Raw genomic sequence first — 25,518 nt, forward strand, 5'->3', positions numbered from 1 at the left:
TCAAGGTTGCTGCTTGGTTGTTGAGAGGTAATCTCAGCCGTCCGGACTGTATAAAATTCAGAATGCACACCTACAAACTTCCGGCAAATCTGAAACGAAAAAATTCAAGCGAAGTCATGGCCAACGCCTGCCAGCTCAACTTGACGACCGAGAAGGTCCAAGTGCCGCCCTTTCCCGGTCAGAATCCGACGGAAATTCGACTCTCGGCGGGTTACCGGAAGCCTTTCGTGTGGCCCTCCCCTAACCCTTGGAGGATCTGGAATTGACTGGAAACCATCCTTCTTATTAACAAAAGGGCCTTCCCTTGAATTTCATAAATTTGAAAGCTTTTGCAAGCTCTCTGGCTATGGCGGGGACTCGTTGCTACCTGGCTATGGCACACCGTCTTTGCAACAACCCTTCCTTTCGCCATCTCCGTCACCGCTCCTTCTCTCGTAAGCTCTCCCTTCTCCCTCCCTTTTCCTCGACTCTCATTCCCCCAGGAACTATCTGGCAGCATAACTGTTTGAAACACTCGTGGTGCAGAGCACGCCTGCGCTGGTGATGGCCCTTCTCTCGACCCTGTCCCGGACTCTGGTCGCGACACCAAAGATGGAGGCCTGAGTATCGCTGAAAGGTGCAAGGTGTCCGCTCACGCTTTGCCGACTGCCCATTTGTTTTTCTTGCGTATCAATTGAATCGCTACAGAGCGTTTCCACTCAAATGCACAATGGAAGCTGCCATTGACGAGTCTCTGTGTCCTGTGTTCATTTCGCAGAACATCCTGGCGGTAAACTGGCGAGGTCAACTGACGACAGTAAAGCCTAAATTATCCGACAAAAGAGAGCGAAAGTAAGGCTCCTGGCCTGTAGCGTTCTCGTTTTCGTCAACTTTCGGGGGGTCTATTGGATTGCAAGATGACGTGGGTTTGTAACTTTAGTTGTACTGCTGCAGAAAAGCAGGAAAAACAGATGGGGACCTTGCAAAATATGTGTTTATTAAGGGAAAAGCACTAGTTTGGATACCGGAAGATAGCCCGCATTGCCCGGTATGTTTTCTGCCTGAAGCTGCATCGTGAAGGTGCAGCAAGAACAGTTTTCGCTTGATTGATGCACCGATTAATCCGTGCCCTTTTTTCAAAGTACCGAGTGTGCCACCCAAAAAAATTGTCAGACACTCACCTTCTTAGCATCGGGCATTTAGAACGCCCCGCTGCTGTCATATTTGTCCACATTTGCATCGCATAAGACCGCTTTCCTACGGCTTTAATGGACGATACGTGTTAATTACCTAGGAAGAGCTTGAGGGATAACGCATCTTTCTTTTGACATTAAATTCTGGTTTCCTTTTTATTTATGTTTAGTCCTATGACAAAAGACTGAATAAAGTTGATGGCATTTTGTAGCTTTCTGTGGAATTTTGTTCACTTCTAAAACTATCTTGTCACTGCGTATATAGAGCAAGGAACAAAGTTTATCCAATAGAAGACTTTTTTTTTTCCAAAATAAAATAAATTAAACATGCCGAATATTGTTAATGGGGGGTTAGACCCAGAAAAAAACCCCTAATACAAAGGTGGCCCAACAGATGGGCAGTGCCCTAGGCCTGCGCTTGGACATCAGAGAACATAAGGGTAATTCAGAGCAAAACCCTACCAATGTCCTTAAGACACTTTCTTACTAGAGTTCTCCACCACAATCTGAAAGACCACACTTCACGGAGCTCAGTATCATCTTGTCTCGGAAGCCAAAGCGGGGGTCCTCCCAAAAGACAAGTTGATTCCTAGTTAACCAGATGGAGTAGCAGACTACTCCCCCCATGAAGGTCCAGCAGGCTTGAAGAGTAGATGGGTAGCCAGAAGCATCTCCTAAGAGCACCAATTTCCAGTTGCCAGCTATATAGAATTTAGCCATCAAATGTTGTTCACCTCGTAGTGCTTGCTGTGATTATGGGCAAACACACCTGAAGAGAATAAAGGTTGTGGCAATATCATTTTTGGTCCAATAAGCTTTCAAGAGCGTCAAGATAACTGCTTGACTGTCAAGTTTCATTCAACATGAGAAGAGTTCAAAGGGGGAAACCTTCTGTAAAGCATGATGCCGATGCTCTGCAGTCGGCTCTACTCAAACAGGTTGATATTCATTATGTTTGTATACATGTACAGCAATTATGAAGATGATCTGAAGAAATGTTTGTTTGTCACCTAAGTAGGAACAAGCTCGCTATATGCAAGGGGCCAACAGTTTCTTCCAAAACTCTTGCAAAGACTGTTTCTCGTTCAATGACATAGAAACAAGTTATCAAGTCTGTCACGCCAATCATCAATTCTCAGTGTCATTGGACATACAAGGGGTTTCTTGTGCTTTCCTTTGAAATTTCAAACCAATCCAGGTCTAAAAAGGGCAGTTTTGTTTGGATGCTGTATCTCAGCTCTTAATGAAGTATGAATACTCAGAGGGACTGATATCTATAATGTTGGTTGATTTGAATCCCTAGTTGGGAGTCTTCAAGAGTACAAAGTTGTTATTCCTTTTCAAATACACTAGTTTATGATTTCAGCAGAACTTGGATGTATACATTCCATGCATTATGCATTTTTGCATTTATAAATAAAGCAGGGGTTTGAGAAGAAGTCTCGATGTGAGGCTAGTTGGAATCTTTTTGTGTCCAAGGCTCTGAAAGACGCCATTTTTCAATGCAGAATTTACTTATTGATAACCGTGCATCTTTCATAGTTGGACATACTGATCCTTACCCTTTGATGAAGGCATTCCACCAAGTGAGGAAAGTAAGTTTTGCATGTAATTTGTACACTGCTTTCACAGTAGGCTGCAGATTGTAGATTTATTTGTTTAAAAAACTAGAGGAAAGCATGGCGAGTTATCACTATCTTATGATAAGTTTCTCAAATCTGGTTTTGGTGATGCCTGGCCTGATCATCACTGCAATTTTCAGGATTTCATTATTTTCCTTATCTGAAAACATTCAAAAGGAATATTTAAGTCTACTGACTTCCTTTTCCAAAATTTGTTTCAATAGGCTCCACCTCACACTGCTCTTGTGGGAACTCTTTCTATACTGGATGATGACGAGGTATGATGTTCCTTTCTGTTGTTATAATTGTCTGATGATGTGCCGTTAATTCAAGCCCAGCTTGAGCATAAAAAGCTCCCCCTTTATTCTAGATATCTCCTCCTGCTTTACTCCCCTTGACGACAATAGGGGAAGGTTCCAATTGTCATTTTGGTTTTGGGTTGGGTTATTCAGTCTTGTCCCACAGAGAATTCTGATTTGCTCCCAGGCCTGTTCCTACTGCATCTTTGCCCTTTGTTGCATCCTGCATGCTATCCTTGCTTCCTGGAACCTGTCTTCACATAGTAACCCAACCTGCCACACTAACTGATGTATAACAACATAAGACCATAAACTCACTATTCCAGCACTTCCCCTTTAGTTGAAAGTCCATGCCTATGATGAGCAGCCTTTGGGACCACAATTAGGGCAGGAGCAGCTGCAGCAGCCCAGTAGCCCCTTCCAGCCCTCTTTCAGATAGTCCTCATTCGGTTCAGTCCGGTACAACATTCTTTAGTTCTTTCTTTGTAGTGAGGGTTCTCCCTCCATACAGTACTTGTTTATTTACAGTTGTATTCAGCCCTCTGGGCCAGACATTGTTCAATATTTATTTTCCCTCTTCAGAGTCCAGCTATATTCTCTCCCTTTGATTCTCACTCACTCCTATTGGAGATATCATAGTCAAAGAGTGTGTTAGTGTGTAGTACTAGGTGATCTAGTACTAGTTTATGCATGTGAGTCTTGTGTGAGTGCCACGTGTCATCATGGGACTTATCCCATATGCACTAGGTGCTAGAGTGTGTGAGTAGCCTACATAAGGCTTGTACTTCACTTGTCTTGTCATACTTGATGAATGAATGAAAGCCTTCATTATGTCTTCATTTGAGTATCACTTCTTCATTCCTTAGCCTATCTTTCTTTCTCCCTCACACCATGTTTCTAGCATGGTATCAGAGCCACCTTCCATTGCTGCCATGTCACCCTTGCCCTAACCCTAATTCTGCTTCAGCCCTTCTTCTTGCAGCCTCAGCCCTGCTCCTTTTTCGTCCTGTTTTACCTCCTCCATAGCTACTCCACCTCCGTTTTCTGTCCTTGCAGCCAGCCGCCTTCATTCAAGCCATCTTGGAGCTGTAGCTAGGCCTTTGGCTCCCTCTTTGCTTGCGGGTCGGCACTTCCCGCAAGAGGTGCCTACACGTGTGACTCCCCAAGGATGTTGGGCCTTTTTGAGCAGTCTCTTGGCTTCCAACGCATCTACTACAGCCGATTTTCAGACTAGTGTCTAGCTACAGCATTTGGAACTGTTCTAGGGAGCCTCCTTGCACATTGGTGACCAGCCTTTGCACTTCGGGGTGCCCTAGTGAGCCACTTTGCAGCTTTCGGACCTGCTGCAGCAATTCAAGCAGCTACTACGACCACAAGAGCTCCATTTCTGGTTCAGTTCTGCATTTCGGAGCATATTCTTGCTGTGTTTTGATTAGGGTTTGTATTTGGAGCACCTATAACCACTTATGTCTGCCCACTTGCACACGTGGAGGTTGCTATTGCGTTTTGGCATCCTAAGACCAGCCACCATACTTGCTGGTTCTTCAGCTGGTGTTGTGAGTTTGTTCCCTTAGTTTGCACACATGGAGCCTCGCCCTCGTGGTGAAGATCAATCCCAACAAGTCTCAGCTTGGGATGAGAAGAATGACAAGGCACTAGCGCTTATTGGTGTGAGGTTGGCTAACAAGCTACTTCATCATCTTGACCTCACTCCTTTAGCCAAGGAGACACTGGACAAGCTCGAGAATATATACGCCACATGTATTGGACTTGAGGAGCAAGCTCTATTTGCTATATTACATGATCTATCCCTCTCTGAGGTGATAGATGATGACCAGTGATGCTGCGTGTTTGTGTTGAGTCAAATAAAGGTTCTCAGCCTTGAGTTGTCCCTCTAAATTGAATGTATTTGGAGTCAATAAGAGGTCCTCTGCCCTGGGTTGTCCCCCAAAAATGATTGTATTGTGTTTTACTTTGGTTGATGGTCTTGACCACCCAGTTCAGAGTAAGGGGGGATGACGAGTGATGGTTTGCCCTTGCCGATCTCAAATTGACTGAGAAGTCACTCACACACTGGAGGTGTTGGATAGTTGGACTTGCTCTTTGCAGTATTGTGGTGGAGGGGGGATCGGTCTACTCTTGCGTGTTGGGTCTCACACCTCTTTGCTCTGAAGGGGGGTGTCGGAGATAATATAGTCAAAGAGTGTGTTAGTGTGTAGTACTAGGTGATCTAGTACTAGTTTATGTGAGTGTCTTGTGTGAGTGCCATGTGTCATCATGGGACTTATCCCATATGCACTAGGTGCTAGAGTGTGTGTGAGTACCTCACTCCCTAACTTTCTCTCTCTCTCTATCTCCCTTCACCATGTTTCTAACAACTCCACAACTTCACTTGTGTTTTGAGTGCATTATTCTTTTAGTTTAGATAGTAGTGAGCAGGGGAGAGAGTGAGTTAGGCTATCTCCTTGTTACATTGGTATCAGAGCCTCATATTTTCTTTCTTGGGATAGGGAGGGTCAGTTTATGGGCAGCCCCATTGTTTTATGGTACAATCAAGACTTGGAAAGGACACCATGAGTACAAGTGAGAGATCCAACATGGGTGGGGATGAGGGATTTGCTTCCCAAACCCTACCACCATAGAATCTTGCAGAAGCTCCGATGTTTGCCATGATAGCCATGATGCAACTATGATGCAGATGCAGCAACAACAGTCCGAGAGTCTCTTCAACCGCATGGCTAACTCTAGGAAATGCGGGACGATCGTGAGTGGGCCGCTAGAGAATGCTACAGAGCAGCTCAGGAGGTGAAAGAAGAATGTAATCGTGAGGCTCTGGAAGCCAAGGAACTCCGAGTTTGTGAGACTTTGGAAGCCAAGGAACTCCGAGATCGTGAGGCTTGGGAAGCCAAGGAACTTCGGGATCGCAAGGCTCAGGAGGCTAGGGAGCTCAAAGAGAGTACCGCTCGGGAGGAGAAGGAATAACAAGAGCGTAGTGCTCGGAAGAAGGAAGAACGGGACTGGCAACTTCTGATTTCTCTTCTTCGACTACATGGGGAGGAAAGGAGAGAGTCCAACCACCTATCAAACGTTGTTTTCCAGGAAAGCTCAACTTCACTTGCATCCTAGCATCCATGCACCTCATAGGTGAGGCGATCACTTGGTGGCTCAAGTAGCAGAAGGACCACCATGATGTAGATGAGAAGGCACCGCTTTATAGAATGACGGAATTATGAAGGACATCTGATCACGGTTCTTGCCACCTCAGTACTTGGATAGACTTCACAGTCAGCTCTATGAAATGCATCAGGGGGATTCTGAGACGGTGAATCATATGCCAACAAGTTCACCCTGGTGTTTGCAGTTGGAGGAAAATCAAAAGTTGAGCAAGTTTCTCCATGGGCTTCGTATAGACATCTAGTGGTATGTTTGTAGGTTTAGGCCACGGGATTACGAAGGTGGATACGAGCTTGCTCAGAATTTCGAGCTCCTGCACAAGGGTCAAGGATCCAAGCAGGTCAACAGTAAGATGTCCCGGAATTCCACGTCGGGTGATGGTGGGAATGGGCAGCAGAAGAAGAGCTAGATGACGAAGGATAGTAACAACCATGGCCGCAGCTTGGATGCAGCAACACGAGCACACTTATCACTGGCTCAGGGTGCCGTGAGAAGAGTGTTCAAACCGTCCCTGATCCACTGCCTCGGACTGTACTTGACAGCCACTGATAGCCACCTTGAAGCCCTGCTGCAGATCGCCTTCAACCAGGACTGTGTCACCTTGCTGCCAACCCCTGTTTGCTGTCCCAAACAGCCACGAACAGGCAGGCCGCCTGTGGTAGTGGTAGCTGACCCTTTGTACTCTGTACTGTATGTGCAGACTGCACAAAACAGCTGCCTACAAGGGCTGCCTCAGATCGCCTTTAGGTAATGGCTCCAGAGCTCACAGCAGCAGCGGATGACCAGGCCCCTAGACGTGTCCTCTACGTGGCAATGCCCTCAAAAAATGCGCCTGAATGCTACCCTTTCTTGGTCCCTGGCCATCCTCATGTCTGATACCATGTGAGAGTGGTGCAGTGTGCAGAAGCATAAATGAGAGAGAGAGAGAGAGAGAGAGAGAGAGAGAGAGAGAGAGAGAGAGACATGAGCAATGGCCATTGTATATGCAGCAAGAGAACCACGCTAAATACAGAGGAGGGCAGGACCATATATAGGCCGGGCAGTGGTCGACCAGGGCCTGCCATCTGGTCGACCCAAGGGTCAGGCAACCAACCCAGGCAAGGTTGGTTGACCCGAACTGCAGGGTCAGGCCTGGTCAGCCAGCCCTACAGCCTGGGCCATGCAGCCCTACCTACAGCCCTGGAACAGGCATATACACAAAGCAAAACCTAACCTAAGTAGGGTGGCCATACCCACAAATAAGCCCTCACTCACTATGAGATGCACATAACTCTAATAGTAGTATCCTCCCTCTGGGGACTGTTGGTCCAATGGTGTATCGAGGCTCAGGGGTACTTGGACGTGGAGGGTCCAAATCCTGTTGCAAATGTTACAATCTGAGTGCAGAAGGGAAAGCCAGGTCGGATAGACAAATACCCTTGAACATTAAAGAATAAACACACACCAGAACTAGGTCATCATTTATAGTTTTGGGGACTTTGAAAGAGCTTTTGAATCTGTATTTCTGCGCTCTTGATTCTGACCTAGGGGTCTCTTAATGATGCATGTGTTAGTACTGTCACGCTTAGACATTGGTGTTCTCTTTCCCTTATCAGCAAGCTTACCCTGGTCACAATCGAGAGGATGAAATTGGGCAACGCAAGAGGACCATGAGGACTCTGAAGCTGAACTCCTTTCACACCAAAAGTCGTTCACCTCTTTTGAAAAGGCTTTTGTATTTGTACTTTTTCTGTCTTGATTAATTGTCTACTTGACCTAGAAGCCCCTCGATGATGCATACATTAGTATTATCATCAAGAGACATTGTTCTCTTTCCTTACATTTTGGGGATTATATATTGATAGACTGAAAGGGTGATACAACATGGTCAAGTGGGTCTTCGTTGGTAGGCATGTTCATATTGAATCTGTTAGATATGGATGATGTGGTATGGATCTCATCCTCTCTAGAGGGCTTGTAGTAGTGCTTGGATGGAGGGTAGACATTTTTTGGTTGCATTGTCAGTTGGCTTGTCCAAGACCAGGGTCATGATGTTTGATACATCATATACCCAGGGATATAAGGCTTCTCATTCACTTTTGATGAGCAAGACATTTTATTCATCTGATTCCCATTGAGTCTAACCAAGAGTACTTGCATTGAGAAGGGACATGCTGCCTTGTCCGTATTAAAGTAGCAATTCCTTTGGGCATATGCACATTTTCAGGATGTTAGAGTTAAATTTACTACCATTTGTAGCTCTCATCAAGGCCTTCCAACACCCAAATAACAGTTTTGAATGTATCTCAGCCTTTCCCTGAGCAGTCACACAACTAACTGCCCATGAGCTAGAGATGACTGTATAGAGCAGGATGTAACGTGCAATCAGCTCCTCACTTGGTCAGGGGGTTGGCGAGCTCTATTCAATCTAAGCTATATGCAGGGAAGGCTCTCTGATTTACGACAAGATCTGGGTCAACATTCGATGGGTGGTCACATGTCTAGATTAGACTACGTTCAAATCAGTTTCTTTACATTCCCATTTTGAGGGGGGCATCAAATATGTCAAGATACTGCCTGTGCTAGGCACCATCTTCATCGCCGATGTTTCCACTAGTTTTTAGTATGAGAGAAACCTGTTGATGGACATGGCATTGTGTTATATCAATGCTTGTCTCAGGGCAGCTTCTTGCTACATTGTGTTTCATAATGGGAGCACATTGTATGGGGTTCCATACCTGACCCCATAGCCATGCAAAGCCCTTGGAGCACCCCGAAAGGTGTTGACAGGGATTCCCAGAGGCTGCAACCTCAATATATCTTAGGCCATTGTTAAGCCTTAATTTGTCGCAATCTGGCCATTTGTCTGCCTTGAGGGTAGACACCCTGGAGTACAACATTGTGGACTACAATGGGTGACAGTACTTAGTCATATATTTATGGTTTGTCCCTCTGTAATTCTCTGCAGATGCTGAAGTATATTGGTTACATTTTTGCGAAAAGTTTTAGCAAAGCAAATTTCGTTTGTAATTGGAAATCGGAAAATGGCCTTTTTCTTAGCAAGGGAGGGCATGCTGAATAATGGCACCTCATGTTGTGTATTTTATTGTCTCTGCATCTCTCTCCCCTTTTTAATTTCTTGACTTGTGAGTTGCTAGAAAGGTGAAGGAGATTTATGTGAGAGCTTATGTGGAGAATCCACACAAAGTTTGCTAGAAGATTGTGTGGAAAGCTGTATCTTTTATCAACGTTCGAAAGAATATTGTCTCAATTTAGTGATTCAGCTTCTGACCAAACCATATTTTCCAGAACATGGGTGTTAAATGCATAAAAACGACTTTGGAGAAGCTGCTTTCTGAATCAGAGCAAGCTGTCAAGCAGTCAAGTCCTGCTGTCAAGGCTCTTTTGGAAGCTGGAGGTCATGTTCTGCAGGCACGTACACAAGCACTAACTTCCATGTTAGAGTCTGAAGGAGAAGATGCTTTCTACCAGTTGGATACCAGGTGAACTCTTTCAAGTAGAAATTTCTGCGTTGCTTGAAGCCTTCTTTACATGTAGAATTTAACGTTCATGTTTGTGGATATTTCTTCAGTTCATGTTACTTTGTAGATAGCTTGGGAGAAAGGCATATGGTGGACCTTCTAGAGGCTTCAGAAAGCTACCCTGATGCAATTTGTAAGTTTATTTGATTCGTTAAGAACTCCTGTTTTGGGAGGTGAATGTGTTTGAGCACAACTGGGCTGAAAGGGTGCCCTTTTTTAGTATTATTTCTTAGTGATCATGCTTTATCTTTGTGGCTTGATACAATCAAAGCACCGTTAATGCCGATCGTCGCAGAGGGAATCAATCAAAGCAATGCGAGGCGCTTGGGTTTGAGGCTATTGTGTGCTTGGTTTCTGCGAGTTAAAGTTGAGGTAGTGAGCTTGATTGTATTCCTTTCTCCTGTTTATACATACTGTTCACTTAGTAGATAAAGATTAGATTAGATTGTGTGGTATTTATGTATGTGCTTATGTATAAGGACAGAGATTTGTATTCAGAGTGAGAAAGGAATTAAGAGGGAAGCTTTAACATGGGAGGGGGAAAGGAATTAAGAGGGGCGGGGATGAAAAGGAGACTATGGCACAAGGGGGAAGGGAGAGGGGGAAGAAGAGCATGTACATGATGAGGGGGAGGGGATGTAGAGATGGAGACATAAGGGAAGAGAGTCATGCTTTATTTGAAAGGAAGGATGGAGAAATCAACATACTAGAATGGTGGCTATACAAGGATGAGCCGCGAGCGTGTCCCATCAAGGAATAGCCCCCTTCTTTTATAGCCAAAAGAGGGATCTCTTCTAATAAATGCAACCTCCCCACATGCATGGTGTGAGAGGAGGTTTCTTTCATATGAGCTTGGTGGGTACACACTCTCAATTGTGTGTGACTAGCTTTTTCCACTTAATTCAACCTCCATATCCTATAGTGTATCAAACTTCCATGTCTTCTTTCTTCCTATATTATAATATACACAAACATCTAGGAGAACAAGTGGAGAGTTGGCACAAGGAATCTTGCCACCTCATCCTACTTTGTCCAATATTTAACTTGCATTCTTGGACTATTTACCCTCCTCCCTCTCCCACATGGGTCTATCCTACATGGAGAGAATAATCCAAGATAATATCCATCTCCACCTATTTTATATTACTTTTCCCATGGTTCTTGGGCCATGGCTTACTAAATGTAGTCTAGATAGAGGGGTGGCACATGGAGGAACCATGCCACCTTAATATTTTATAATATAACTACCATGGATTATGTACAACACACCTATGGGTCCTCTTATGTGGAAGGGTGGCACATGGTTATGCCCTGCCACCTCAACCCTGGGTCCTATGCACACCATATTTTATTATACTATTGCCACACATACAAGCACACACACACACATATTTATGCCCTTTACCTTGGTCATTTTTATCTATAACAGTGTACATGCACACACACATCTTACATACATACATAAATACATGTGTCTGTGTCCTATGAACTTTGAAGATTCATGAATCGTCACGAAGCTCACAGATTGGCAATCATGATTTGCCACACGCACAAAACTCACACACATGAGATCCACATAACCAAACACCAAACAAGCACACATCATTGAACGTATATGTATATGTATGTATGTATGTATGTTTGTTCTGTTAAAGGTAGTCAGCTTTTGTTTGTAGATTAGGGAGTGAGGCCATCTATGTGGGTGTGCCCACTCGAGAAACGTGTAGTTTATTCAGCTAGTTTGGGGGCTATTTCGAGGGCACTTTGCCAGGGAGTAGGGTTGGTTAAGGACCTGTTTTAAGCTGGCTAGTTGCCAGCTAGTTGGGGCTAACTAGGCCAACCAACCGACCTGACCAGGTTGATGTGGGTGTGCCCACTCGAGAAATTTGTATTTATTCAGTTAGTTTGGGGGCTATTTCGAGGGCACTTTGCCAGGGAGTAGGGTTGGTTAAGGACCTGTTTTAAGCTGGCTAGTTGCCAGCTAGTTGGGGCTAACCAGGCCAACCAACCAACCTGACCTGGGTCATGTCTACCGACCTGACCAGGTTGGGTTAGCCAGACCCACCAGTCAGACCCACAATAAATAGATCATTTGGCCCTGGTCTTATACAGTGTTTAGGTGCAGTCTCCAGCCTATTCCTGGTGTCTTTTGAGGTGCAGTTCTATCTCAATTTCCAGTCAACCAGAGGCGCAGTTCAGCCCTGGGGTCGTGTTCATTCATTGGAAGTTTTCTCAGCAGTAATACGTGGAGTTTTCCCCGTACATCTCTTTAATTTTGTGCACAGTAATCTTTCTCTCGTGTCACAATTCTGCTCTCTCTTTTCTGTTTGCATATTCTGCTGCACTTTGACATGGTATCAAAGCTCAAGGTCATGTAAAGCCTTGGACTAGGAGATCGTACAGGGCAGGAGCAGGTGGTTGCTGATTGGGTTGAGGCATGGACAGTTTGTGGAAGAAGATGTTGCTGAAAGCCAGCACAATTCAAGGAGTAGGCGTTGCTGAAAGTGTGCAAACAGCCCCTTTTGTCATTTCTTTTCCACCCACCCTCCCTTCACAAGAGTTGGTCGCTGTTGTTGGGTTAGGTGTGGACAGTCTATGGCAAGAAGAAGGAGGTCTTGCTTAAAACTCAGCTAGCAGCCTCTTATTTCTTTTCTTTCCCACCCACCCTCCCTTTTACACGAGGAAGCTTGCTGCCACGATACTTGAGATGACTAAGAAGCCGGTGAAGAACCCCGTTCTAGCTACATTCTTGATAGAACATTAGGTTAGACGGCAACAACTATGGTATGTGGAGGGTAATGATGGAATCAGTGTCCCAATCATACGACTTTGTTGGCTATGGCAAGCAATGGGAACTCGGAAATGAGTGGGAGAAAGCAAAAAACGCTGCTTTGAAAATGCTGCTACAATGAATGGAGGCTCAAGAGGGAGCCAATATGACAAAACCCTAGGGCTAAATTCCCTAACTGGACTAAGTGTCCTAATTGAACTAGGTGGTACATGAACTAACTTTACCAACAGTCCTAACTTACTGTAACTAGGCCTATAAGGCACATACCAAGGAATAAGTGGCACCTATGGATAGCCCATATAATGGCCTACAAGCCCCCCTCCATGGTATGGGTTGAAGTATCCTGGACATGGCTGAGGATATCTGAATATCTAATGTCATGGTTGCACATGTTCGTCCTGTAGGGATATAGCAACCTAACAGTCCTAACTTACTGTTACTAGGCCTATAAGGCACATACCAAGGAATAAGTGGATAGCCCATATAATGGCCTACAAGCCCTCCTCCATGGTATGGGCTGAAGTATCCTGGACATGGCTTAGGATACCTGAATATCTAATGTCATGGTTGCACATGTTCGTTCTGTAGGGATATAGCAACCTATGATTGTACAGAGTACAACAGATCAAGTCACAAAAGGTACTAAGTTTAAAGCTTGTCGAAAAGCTTCAAACTTGGGTCGACATAGAGCCTTTGTAAAAAGATCTGTTAAGTTGTCTTCAGTGGGAACATAAGACAATTGAATATCACCTGTTGATAATCTCTCTTTGACATAGTGATAGTGAATCTCAATATGCTTTGTGCGAGCATGGAAAACTGGATTTCGTGCAACAGCCAAAGCACTCTGACTATCAGTGAAGATGACGGTAGGAGCAATCTTACATGTGTAAAGATATGCAAGTAGCTTCCGAATCCAAACACACTCCACTGTAGCTGTAAAAGTTGCTTTGTACTCAGCTTCACACCTAGAAGTAGCAACTGTACTCTGCTTCTTGTTGAACCAAGAAATGCATGAAGTACCAAGCATGAAACAGTTGCCACTATGTGACACACGGGTGTCTGAACAGTCAGGGCAATCACTATTAGTGAATTCATGCATAACAAGTGAAGTTAGTTTGGGGGCTATTTTCACGACAATCTGCTAGGGAGTAGGGCTGGTGAAGGGAACTTGTTTTAGGTTGGCTAGTTGCAAGATAGTTAGGGCTAACCAGGCAAGCCAATCGACTTTACCAAGATTGGGTCAGTCGACCTACCTTGGGTCGGGTCAATCGACTAAAGCAAACACTAGCCAACCACAATTCTTCATTTATACTACTCTAGTGCCAACTAGGCTGCCAGCCAGTCGGGTTAGATGAGCCTGTCTGCAGTGCATTCCTCCCTACTATAAATAGGGTCATTTGGCCCTAGTCTTCTACAGTGTTTAGGTAGAGTTTCCAACCTATTCCTAGTGTCTTTTGAGGTGCAGTTCTACCTTAGTTTCCAGTCAACGAGAGAAGCAGTCTAGTCGTACGATTGTGCTCATTCATTGGAGGTGAGGCAAGAACAATATCAAGAGAGCATGACTCGACTATGTGTAGCCCATCGAGAAAGCTCATCAAGAGTCATGCCTCTCGTAGAATACCTGAGGCCAAGCAACTGAGCCCCAAGTCATGAAGAATGGAGAGGGTAGAAGTATTGAAAATCCTGGCAACCCCCTTCCAAACTATCCTTGCTTGTCTGCAATCCCATAAGCAATGTTGGATGGACTTCATTGCCGACATGCAACGAGGACAAGTAGCGTATGTGTCCCAAATTTGGATCTCCACAGGTTCACTGCAATCCTTCCATGAATAGAAGGCCAAAAGAAAAGAGTGCTTTTTCTATTCTTGAGGGATTTCCAAAGTCTCTTTTAGAAAATCCTTTGCAAGTTTGGAGATATCTGAAAATTCTCCCAATGAGTGGATTTGGGAGGCTTGTAACCTCTGCAGCTGAACTGGAAACTCTTGGCAATACTGACAGTGCAACGAAAGAAGGGGAGGCTCTTCTCTCGGTGCTTCTCTACAATGCACTCTCACTCCTAGGGTCCCACTATAAGAACTCTATGGGAACACCTCCATAGAGCCACATCTCCATGAACCTAGGTCAATAAAAAGCAGGTTAGGATCAAGGTAGCTCTGTGAGTCGGAACCATGCTCCACAAAACCTAAGATCCTCATAGGTTGAAAGGAGACTCCAACAAAATGTCATCTGTGGATTTGGATATCCTACCTCATGAGTGGACATCAAATACCTACACGTTGAAGGGCAATAACCTGTAGAGGAATGCCACTCTTGAAAGAGCCCCTATCCAAGTAGAGCAAGTAATAGGCATATCATATGTCTCCAACCAGTCCATTGGTATGTGGCTGTGTCAATCTGTTGGATCCTCCTTGCACTTCCCTTGAGGTGACGCACCAAGTCATATCTTCTGTCTCCAACCACTCCATTGGTATGTGCTTGCATCAATCTATTGGATCCTCCCTACACTTCCTGTGAGGTGACTCATCAAGTCAACTTTCCTATGTTCTAGCAGCTTTTTGAATGCTTTCCAGGAACCCACAAAAGAGGCATAGCCCCTCCCCCACTTGGACCACTGCATATAGTGAGAAGTGCCAAGTGGTCTACCATGCTCATCAAGAACTATGTGGAGGTTTTCTCAGCAGTAACACGCAGAGTTTTCCCTGAACTTCGCTTGCCCTTCTTGCGCAGTATTTTCTCTCACTAGTCAATTCTACTCTCTTTTCTGTTCGCATATTCAGCTGCAGTTTGACATGTTCATACACACATAAATATGTACACATAGATACATACTTATGTCTGGATTTATGTGTGGTTGTGTGGGCACACCATGCTTGTGTATTTTTATAAGCAACAATATGGCACTTAGATGTATTTACTGTTGATGTATACACAAGCTGCATGGACGTGATGGAGTGTGGGTGTTCTGAGTATAAGAGAAGAACGATTCTTTAGTGTTTTTTAATAAACCAAATCATCTATATTAATCAGTATAATAGATGCTTTTTAAGAATGAGATCTAGAGCATATGTAAATTTAGAAAACTACATATGGATGCTTAGTGAGGGAGTAGAAAGAAGACTTGCTCCAAGTTGGTAGGTACGGTTGTGTGATATTCACATTTTGACTAACAATCTTGGTGTATTGACATATTTTCCCAAATCATATGTCACGCACCATTCTTTCACAATCACGATCAAAATTGTAGCAAGATAATAATCACGAATGAACAAGAAGAGAGATTGCAGTATGAATCAAACTGATGAGTCTTTACAATAATTTTGGAGAAGAATCACTCCGTGAAGGAGCTTGATATCACCCGTCCACCCCCGAGCTATCTCACTCTCACTCTCACTCTCACTCGCATGAAGATGTTCAAATCAGATGATCAAATGATCAAATCTCAATCACACTCACTCTCAAAATATCTTGATCTTATCTTCTTCTTTGCGCTGCCTCGATTCGTGTGCGCTATTGTCACTTTCGCAGCGCCTCGATATGCGTGCCTTCTCTTCACTCGAGCAACCTCGAGATGCGTGCCTTCTCTTCTCTTTCGCTCAGCCTCAATATGAGTGCGTTGGATTGTGTGTTTTTCTTCTCACGATCTCCTCTTCTTTTATAGCCTTTCACGACTCCAAAAAAAGACGACCAAAAGCTCCCAAATTTGGCCAAAAACAGCTTTTTAAAAAAAAAGACTTATATTAAGAGAGAGAAAAAACCCGCGAGAGCAAGCTTAAAGCGGAATACATCATGAAATCATAAGGATAAATAAAAAAAAACCCCCTCAGAGTGAGGTGGAAAACAACCAAGGCTGAGGCTGAAAGTGCCACCTCAACCCTGTAGTAGTCTCAGAGAAGAAAGGAGAATCCTTCCATTCCTTGAAGAAAGAAGCCCTCCTAGTTGAGGTTGCACGGAAAAACAGCTTTTCTCGAAAAGCGTGTGTGTGCTTTTCACCTTCTTTTAGCGTGCGCTTTTGATAGCAAACGTGTACGGAATCTTGACGTTTCTTTAAAAAAAAAATAAAAATAAAAATAAAAATAAATAAAATTTATAAGGCATGAAAACGGCCCTGTTCGGAGCATCACCACGCTTGCCTCGTAGATCCAATGGACAAGCTCAATAGCTCATCTCGAAGATGGGACCCTCTTCTTTCCCTTTGCATGACCTTTCATGGCTAATTCTTCCATCTCGACCTCCGTCTAATGCCTGCAACTCTTGACACGGAAATCTACATGCACTTTTAGCTCAAAACCACTTTGTTAGCAACTTCGGATCTCCATACAGGGATGCAAACGAGTGAACCACAAATTCTTCACTAGGATAAAGTTTTTCTACTCAACAAGATCTATAATTCTCTCATACAGAGTTTCTTCAAATTATTTCTCTAACCAACTCAAAATCAAGCCGCAAAATCCAGCCGACACCATAATGGACAAAAACCAAAATTTTTTGACCAATACCAAACTTTTCCAAAACCTTTAAAACATCAAAACCATCCTTTTTGAACACTATTTGTGATATATATTCCAAAATATTTCATATACAAAATTGGAGCGTCACATCATAGGGTTATATTTATTTTGTCATGCGGCCACCTGTGACTTTATGAGATACTGCTATCTTGATACATTTTCTACTACCTTGATACATTTTCATTGAGGATCGGCATGTGTATATTATTTCTCGTCACCAAAGTAGCTATTTGACAGTCTACATATGGGCTGGGTGTCGCTGCAATGCCACAATACGACATTGGGGTCGAAGGGGCGAATCTCTTCATCTTGGGAAACACCATAATGGCATGTGTAGACCTGGGTACCTCTCCGCTATGATTAACCCCCAAGTTGGGCTAGGGGTTTAGCCCGACCTAGGATAAGCTGAAGCTGAATGGAGGCTGGTTGGAGCTGCAAGTTGGGAGGGCTAGGGTTGGATTGGTGGTGCGACGGGCCCTCCCTCTGAAGTAGACCTATGCTTGTGTGCCCTTTTGCATGATATTGCATATATCATTTTCATCCCATTCAACTTGTGGTACTTCCTTCTATAGGCATATGATTATGTCATCTATCTCTTTCTTCTCATCATCATGAAGGCAGCCATCTTCCAACCCCCCATGTGTAAGATCATTCTATTGTTCACTCTAGATTCCTGCTCTTTTACTTTCATATATAGAACTGCTATTGAAATGTGACCTGGGAGCCGCTGCTGTTACTTGGATTGGAACGGTAGGCTCGACTTGTAAACTGCTGCTGGAGGTGCGACCTATGACCGGAGCTGGAGCAGGAGTTTGAAGGCACCCGCGAGTGAGACTATGGGCAGAAAGTTGCGTGGGGGCTGAGCAGCGGTGGTGACTTGTGGAGCCTGGCTGAAACGACTGCTTGGGTCTGGAGCTGGCGTGCGACGCATGGCGACCCGTAGAGTTGGAGAGGTGACCTTAGAGAGAGAGGCCTGTGGAGCCTGGCTGACCTTATATATATATATATATATATATAGAGATAGATAGATAGATAGATAGAGTCTATTAATGTCCACGGGAGACCAGAGGTCTATGGGACAATAGAGAAAACCATGCGGTACATCAGCTTATGGAGGGCACATAGCAGCCCCCAAGGAGCGCAGAAGCAACTCCATTTATTTAGAGTACCTAGACTATGTTCTAAGACCATATATATCATTGGCCATACATAATTTTAAGACTGAGAGTCTTTTGGTTTGGATTTAAACTCCTTGATAAGTGCTATTCCACCATGGTAAACTGCCGATTAATCAACTATTTTATATTTGCAGGATGCTTATATTTTTGCTGCAGATAGATGGGGTTTAAATGTTCTCGCTAGGGTGCGTATAGACTCGCAAGCACAAGAGAAGACCTCCAAACAAACGAAAGGTGCTGGGAATGACGCCACAGATAGCAAAGAGTCTATTAGTGCGACTTTTGAATGGAGAGACTTGCGTCTGCCTTTCAAGGAAGAAGTAGAGAATTTAAATGAATTTTGTGTCATGCTGGGGAAGCTGGAACGAGAGAGTTTGGTTGGTTTCAGTAAAGTCAAATCTAATAAGAGTGCAGCAAGTCCAAGGAAACCTGTTGAAGAGTGATGAGTGGGCTGCTAAGTCGTCAAAAGTTGATGATTTTCTTAATGCTTGCATCCTTTTGTGCTGTGGAGATAGTACAATTACAGATCGATCCATGTGAAAGAAACCATCATGTCATGCTACTGTACTATCAGTGAATATCCAGAAGGTCTTTAAAGAGATGTTTCTGGCCAGTTTAAATCTTTACAAGGCTTGTGAGTCCTCAGCAGGGGAAACGTTCGAATAAGTTGAGTTCAACCAGCCCAAGGTGTTTGCTGGATGGAAGTGAGAAACAGGAAGCAAGGTGAAGCATTGTTTCAAATCATGCTGAAACATGGCCAATGCATGACATGATATTGCAAAGCAAAGAGAACCCGAGGAGCTTCTTTGAAGTTGATTGGGCAATTTTCCGTCCAACCTGCTGCAACAATCCTACAGCTTGTTTTAAATGTATTTCTTTCAGTTATGTTTACTTCTATTATGAAGTCTGACATTGGATTTAAGGAGCTTCAAGTTTAAATACACAACCGGGTGTACTTGCGAATCATTGAATCTATATTTGTTGAAAGTCAGGTAGGATTTGCCTATGATCAATGATATTGGCTTTTTTGCTGGTTTGTTCCCAATATCATTATTGGCAAACAGCCACAACTATACATTAGAAAGGAAGAAAAAATAGACCTTCAGTGCAAGATCCTCTTGGTCTGTAATATTGCAGTTTCAAAAATACATCTCCTGTGAACTGCACTCAAACCTTTACACGAGTTATAAACTCGTATGAGAAGTATATTATTAAATCCAAATGTTCATAAAATATTTATCATTTTGAATATGCTCATTTCTTTGGCCATATATCCCCTAAGTCTCCAAGAGTTGTTATTTCTTTAACAAATTTTATAACAATTTGTAGCATGTTACTTGTAATTCTTTGTTAGTTAAGAATTTCATCACAATCTCTCTGCAGATTCTGTGAGCATCTGTGTATGGATTGGAATATTAGAATTTAATAACCTTTTGTGATGTGGATATTATAACTTATGTAGATTTTGGTATGCAAAATGCAATTGTAATTGTTCACCTTATAAATTGGATGCTTACTGAAATGCATTGATTATTTTTCTTTGTAGAAGAAGGATAATAGATAATGTGTGAGTGATGTGCATCTCAAGAAAGTACCCTAAAAGAGCATTAGGTCTTCAAAATGGATTATCTTGTTGATAATTGCTTATATGCTCTTTTCTCCTAGGCTATCATATGACATATTTTTTTCATACACGGCGTGGCCTAATAATGGAGTCAAAGGCAACATCTGTTCGATACAGACATCCTTTTGAAAATAGACTTATTGAAGGTCTTTGACACAGTTTGTTTGCTCAGTGAAACCAAAATTTTGAATTTGAGATATGTGTAAACCTCTTGTATCATAATTTGTAAATAAGTAGGTTGGTTTTGATGAGAAGCTATGAAACCTCTCTGAATAGATGTTCATTTTTCTTAATCGTTTGTTGAGACTTTGTTTGAATTATAGAACTCTTTGACTATGCAATGAAATGGTAAAGTAACTCCATGTCTTTTATAGTTATCAATTGACGAGATTTTGTGCAACCGTTACAATGAAGAAAAGCATTTCCTATGCTTTGTGCATGCATTGCCTTAAACCATGCGGTCAATTCGTGTGATCTTGTATGGTTATTATTATCCATGGATACATTCTCCTTTGTATTGCTTCTAAGATTTGATGGTTTGAATTATGAGCCTTGACATAGAATTTCACGAGATTAAGTACTAATTGAGCTCTTTTATGTTAGTGTGCTTGTTATTTATGGACTCTCGGTTGTAAAGGTTGTTGTCAAGTTTGTTGTAGAAGATTCTTGCCTTTTCTTTGTCTCTATGATAGCACTCCTCAAAATTACAAGTATAATAATTGTTATCATCCAATTCGCTGTTCTAATATTATGTTGTCATATTATGTTGTAGAAGATTCTTGCCTTTTCTCTATCTCTATGATAGCACTCCACAAAATTTCAAGTATAATAATTGTTATCATCCAATTCGCTGTTCTAATTCAATAATATTATGTTGTCATATGATTTAAAATAGCCTCCTCTTGTGTGCATGTGAACACCACTCTCCTTCCTTTTTTGTGTGTGCCCCTTTCTTGTGCACATGTACAATCCCCTTATTTCTTATTTTTTAATTATGGTATTTGATTTTTAGAATGTCTCGATAATGATTGTATTGAAATTTGATGCAAGATGACCAATATGGCTTGATTGGCTAAAAATAGAGTCTTGACATATGCATTGATTGTTGGGAATAATGATGCATAAAAGTAGATTAAAGTGATGTGAATAACTTGTGCCTTAATATGTGAAACCGTGGTCAAAATTGATTTGGGCCACTTTGATTAAAAGGTTGCCTTATGACATAGGTATACTCGTCGTTCTATGCAATTTTTTTTGTGGTGCTTGATCTCTAGATTGACGTATAGGTAGGGCTAGCATAACTATTGTCCTTGTAGTTATAAATTTTAATTATTTAAAATAAAAAATAACATGTGATGATATTGCATGTCATGTCCATGCGCAACATCCATGTGTTCTGCATGTGCTAGGGTGTTAGCCATTGTCTATAATTGTAAATGATGGCCATAGGTGCTAAGGTAGCAATGCCATATATACAAGCTAAGGTGGCACTACGGTGCAAATGTGGGTCATCCTTTTTTCCACTAATTAAAATATTTTTGAACGCTTGAGGGTAGGCAGTCTAGAGGGAAGTTTTGCATTTCTCAACCCTCATTAAGCCACTTGTCAGAGTCTTGAACGTTGATCTTGGAAGATCTAATGGTCTCAATCATGTTTTTCAAAGGCAAAAGCGACTGCTTTTTTACTCAAAAATTATCTTGCTTTCTTAGAGTTCCTTCATTGATATAGTTTTCCTTGGTTGATAGTGTTTCACGAGGTCGATCTTCTTGCTCAGGAGGAGGCTTTTCTAGGAGCAATAATATCACTCAGAGCGAGGAAAGCAAGAAATCAAATGCTCAACAGGGAAAATTGTCTTAAAGAGAGTCGTCCGCCCACCACCCCCTTGTGTTGTGAAATTTTGCTTCCTCCGCCTTGAAGGTGCAATATGATAGACTGAGAAAGTAGACAAAGGTCCTACAGACAACTTAAACTCACCTCGCCCTCATTTTCAGAAGACTGACATCAATTGCTACGTCCATGCGAAGTATCGAAGAAGAACGACAAAGATTGGAAAGGCCAAGTAAATTGAGGATGAGGGTGCAAGTTGTTTGAGCTGATACTAACTTTAAGGAAGCCGGGGCTGGAGTGATCAATCATGCTGTTAATAACGCTGCTAATAATGATCAGAACGTGCTGGATGGATTTGGCGTCCCTACAGCAGCTTGGTGTCGTTGAGGGTACTGATCATCATGTGGAGAAAGGTGTCGATTCTGACACTTCGCAAATTCAGAAGCCCATGGAAGTTTTCAGTTCCAACACCTATCCCAAGAAGTCTCCTGTACAAAAGCATGGTACTCACTCAAGACGACTGGTAGGAGGGTGCTATCAATGTGTTTGCATTGATCCTCTACGTGCTCGTTATCTCGATCACTGATTATAGGCAGGATCTCCAATTTGGGAAGCTGAAGGTAGCAAAATAGAACATTCAAATGACTATCATCCGAGGAGGCAAGGAGATGAAGCTGTCTATCTTTTCTCTAATACTAATTTATGCAACGTACTATCACCTAGTTAGCTTCAAATTTATGCAACGTACTATCAACTAGTTAGCTTCAACATGCTGAGCAAGCACGAAATTTCTATTCAGAAAATTGATATGCTTTAGCTTACACGAATCCCATATGCTAGCTGCGACTGAGAAAACTGCATGTAGCAGCTTTCGAGATCTATGTCAGCAGGATGCAATCGGCATTCATCCCCTTTTCATTGCGTCTGTGTTTGATGCTTAAGGAAGGAACCTTCACTTAGAATCTCATCGAGACATTGAGGACTTTACGTGCTGATGCTACCCCTTTTCTTCGCATCTAGTGGGCTGAAGAGAAACCTAGGAGAAATTCCTTCAATCTTTGCTTATGTGTGCACGATGAGATTCAGCTCGATAGCTCCTGAGCAAGGAATCCATCTTTGTGAGTGTAGATTGCAGGATTTGGTTCTGCGAGATGGGCAGAAATCAAAGACGAGCGTGAGCTGCAGACGTTCATTCTATGAAGAAGAGCAAGGTAAAAATAAGAGCGAGTGATTTTTTCGCACAAGATCCTTCTGTGTTGCGGTGTAGCTTTACAAAACGTTCGTGTGTACAAGTTCAGAGTCCAACGAAATGGAAAGCATAAACAATGCCAAATCCTTTGGGTTTTTGATTCTTGTGATATCAAAATTTTGCCACTGAGTCTCCCAAAGCTCAGGAGGGTTATATGAGTAAGCAAGAATCCAAAAAACAAGAAGAATGCTCAAGGGGGGTTATGAGTTAGGAGGGTTGTGAGTAAGCAAGAATCCAAAAAACAAGAAGAATGCTGCCCAGAGAAGCCACGTGTGAGAAAGTTATTTGATAAAGATCTAATGGCTTGAATTGATACTCAAAAGCGCATCCTGTTTTTTGGCCCGCCCTAGGGTAGGCGTTACTTAAGGTTCTCTCCCTTGATGGGCAAGATTCACTAATTTTTTGGTTTTTGTGGGTGTTTTTCTCATTGGTCCATGTCGCTGGTGGACCTTCATCTAACGTGAACAGCAAGTGAAGCCCACGTGCTTCTCTCCAATATAGTCAATGGATTCTCTACTTTCGTTCGCTTGTGTGCAATGTTAGTCAGGTTAGTAAGTGGTAGAGCTTCCATGCCTTGTTTATGGAGAGATACAGGGATGGCTCAACGATTGTGTGCGATGTGTCAGAGGGGAGAGGTGTGATCTTCATCATGCGGATTTTGTTTGTGCATGCGAGCATGCGGGAGAAGGTGCTTATCGTAGTTGAGGGTGGACTCTATAAACACACAGATTGGAGGATCACAAGGTCGCGTTCCTTATTTCGTTGATATTGTGTTGTTTTTCTTCATGGCTGAGCATGAGGTTGTTGATGAATCCCCATATGATTGTGAGGTGGAATGGAAAGATGCTCGTGTAAAAGGAGAAAGTTCGGCAACATCGATGGATACCGGAAGTTTTCATAGGGGTTTTATTCATTCCTTCTTTCTCCGTTATTCAATCTATTGAATTCTTCATTCTCTTTCAAATTCTCATGCGTTCATGCGGCGTAACCTCACGGCGTAATATCATCTAATGTGCATATCAGCTAGATTCGAGATGCCCATCTGTCGTTTGCATGTTAGTCAGGAGAGCGTTTTCTATGTGCAAATACTAACCAGAGAGTTTGAGAGTTTACATGTTATGAGGAGAGTGTTCCACCGTTTGCTATTTGTCGAATGACTCACGTTAGTTCACGAGGAGAGCGTTTTGTATATGTAGAGTTTGCATGTTACGAGGAGAGCATTCTATATGTGTTCAATGACTTCTCCAGAGTTTCACAATGATTCGACGGAGAGTTCTAGAGTTTGCATGTTACGAGGAGAGCGTTCTCAATGTGGAAAGAACATATTTGATATGCAAAATTGTCGTAAGGCATTTCTTATTTGTCAAATTACTCGATGTCCAAAAGATAGAGTCAATTACACGTTAAATGACTCGACACTCAAAATCTTGATCATTCGTTCCGTTATGCAGAAACTGTGAGACATGCTGGTGCGAAGGCCATCGTAGAAATGGATGATGAAGCTATGTCAGTTGTAAAAGGTACATCTAGCTCTTAATCTGTTTAAGTGTTTCCCTATGCATGTCAAATTCATGATTGCTAATCTACGCGAGTGTAGAGCCAAGTGAAGAAACTAGATCCGAGCAGGTAGCTGTATTGAGGTAGAATATATATAAATGAATTTAGTGCTATTTCCTAAAAATTGTTAAATAATATTTTCAAGTTTGACTTAATTAAAGTGAATTTTGAAAATAGATTTATGTAAACTTGCAATTTGAGAATTATTAATTATGGATATCAAGAAGAGCACTATAATAGTAGAATTTTTTGAAATACACTACAATATTATTATAAGAGTAACAATACATGAAAATTTATCTCCTATACTTAAAAGTAGTTATTATTGGAATTGTTATATGTCACTAAAAACATGACATTTTTAAAATCATGAATTAATAATAGTTCATACATGAATTATTTTATGTGTATTGAAAAAAAGTAGTAATGCTTTGAGAATGAAAAAAATTGAGTAATATATGCTATGAATTAATAGTCCTTCAAGAGTATGACTTAACTATAGTTTGAAATAGGAAGTCCTTTAAATGTATTGAAAATGGGCTTCTACTTAAATACTAGATTATGTCTCTATTTTTGAGAAAGTAAATTTTTTTTGTAGATGCTGGATTTCCATTGAGGTTATTGTAGCCATATGTCGAGTCGATTGTGTTGAGTTCTCTTATGAATTTCTCTTCGAGTGTATCTGCTTTGCTTTTAAAGTTTGTGGTGGCTAGGATTTTTGTTTTGAAGTTCAAGTGGAACGGTTTGTACCTGTTAACATCATGTTTCATTTTTAATGGAGGATTGGTTTGGTGTTGTGCTATCCATTTTTCAAGATTACTAGTTTGTCCAATATATCGTTTTTTAGTAGCAATACATAGAATAGAATATACGTAATATGGCCCTTTTGTGCCTTTTTCTTTGTCTTCTTCGTGACTTCCTATTTGAAATAGCAAAGTGAAGTACGATGAGTTTTTTCATGTGTACTAGAAAATGAAGTTTGTATGTATTCTAAGA

The 25,518-nt window shown here is 42.3% G+C and overlaps 1 protein-coding gene across 2 annotated transcripts; it reads left to right on the forward strand.

Moving 5' to 3' along the window:
* The first annotated feature begins 262 nt into the window (after positions 1–262).
* On the forward strand, positions 263–19,488 carry LOC147895093 (uncharacterized). 2 transcript variants are annotated; one of them, XM_087384262.1, is made up of 10 exons: positions 263–434; positions 526–623; positions 758–831; positions 934–1,027; positions 2,681–2,767; positions 3,019–3,072; positions 9,556–9,749; positions 9,839–9,921; positions 10,060–10,160; positions 18,400–19,487. In XM_087384262.1, exons 1-10 carry the CDS (start codon positions 347–349, stop codon positions 18,706–18,708), a joined length of 1,182 nt encoding a protein of 393 aa, XP_087240388.1. In that variant the 5' UTR covers positions 263–346; the 3' UTR covers positions 18,709–19,487. The 2 variants fall into 2 exon arrangements, with proteins under 2 accessions (XP_087240388.1, XP_087240389.1); XM_087384263.1 differs by lacking the exons at positions 2,681–2,767; positions 3,019–3,072 and having other exon boundaries at positions 18,400–19,488.
* Positions 19,489–25,518: the final 6,030 nt, after the last annotated feature.

The sequence above is a fragment of the Dipteris shenzhenensis genome, chromosome 13 (assembly GCF_047967505.1).
Source record: "Dipteris shenzhenensis isolate YYH24624 ecotype China chromosome 13, Dip_SZ_1.0, whole genome shotgun sequence".
NCBI classification, from domain to species: domain Eukaryota; kingdom Viridiplantae; phylum Streptophyta; class Polypodiopsida; order Gleicheniales; family Dipteridaceae; genus Dipteris; species Dipteris shenzhenensis.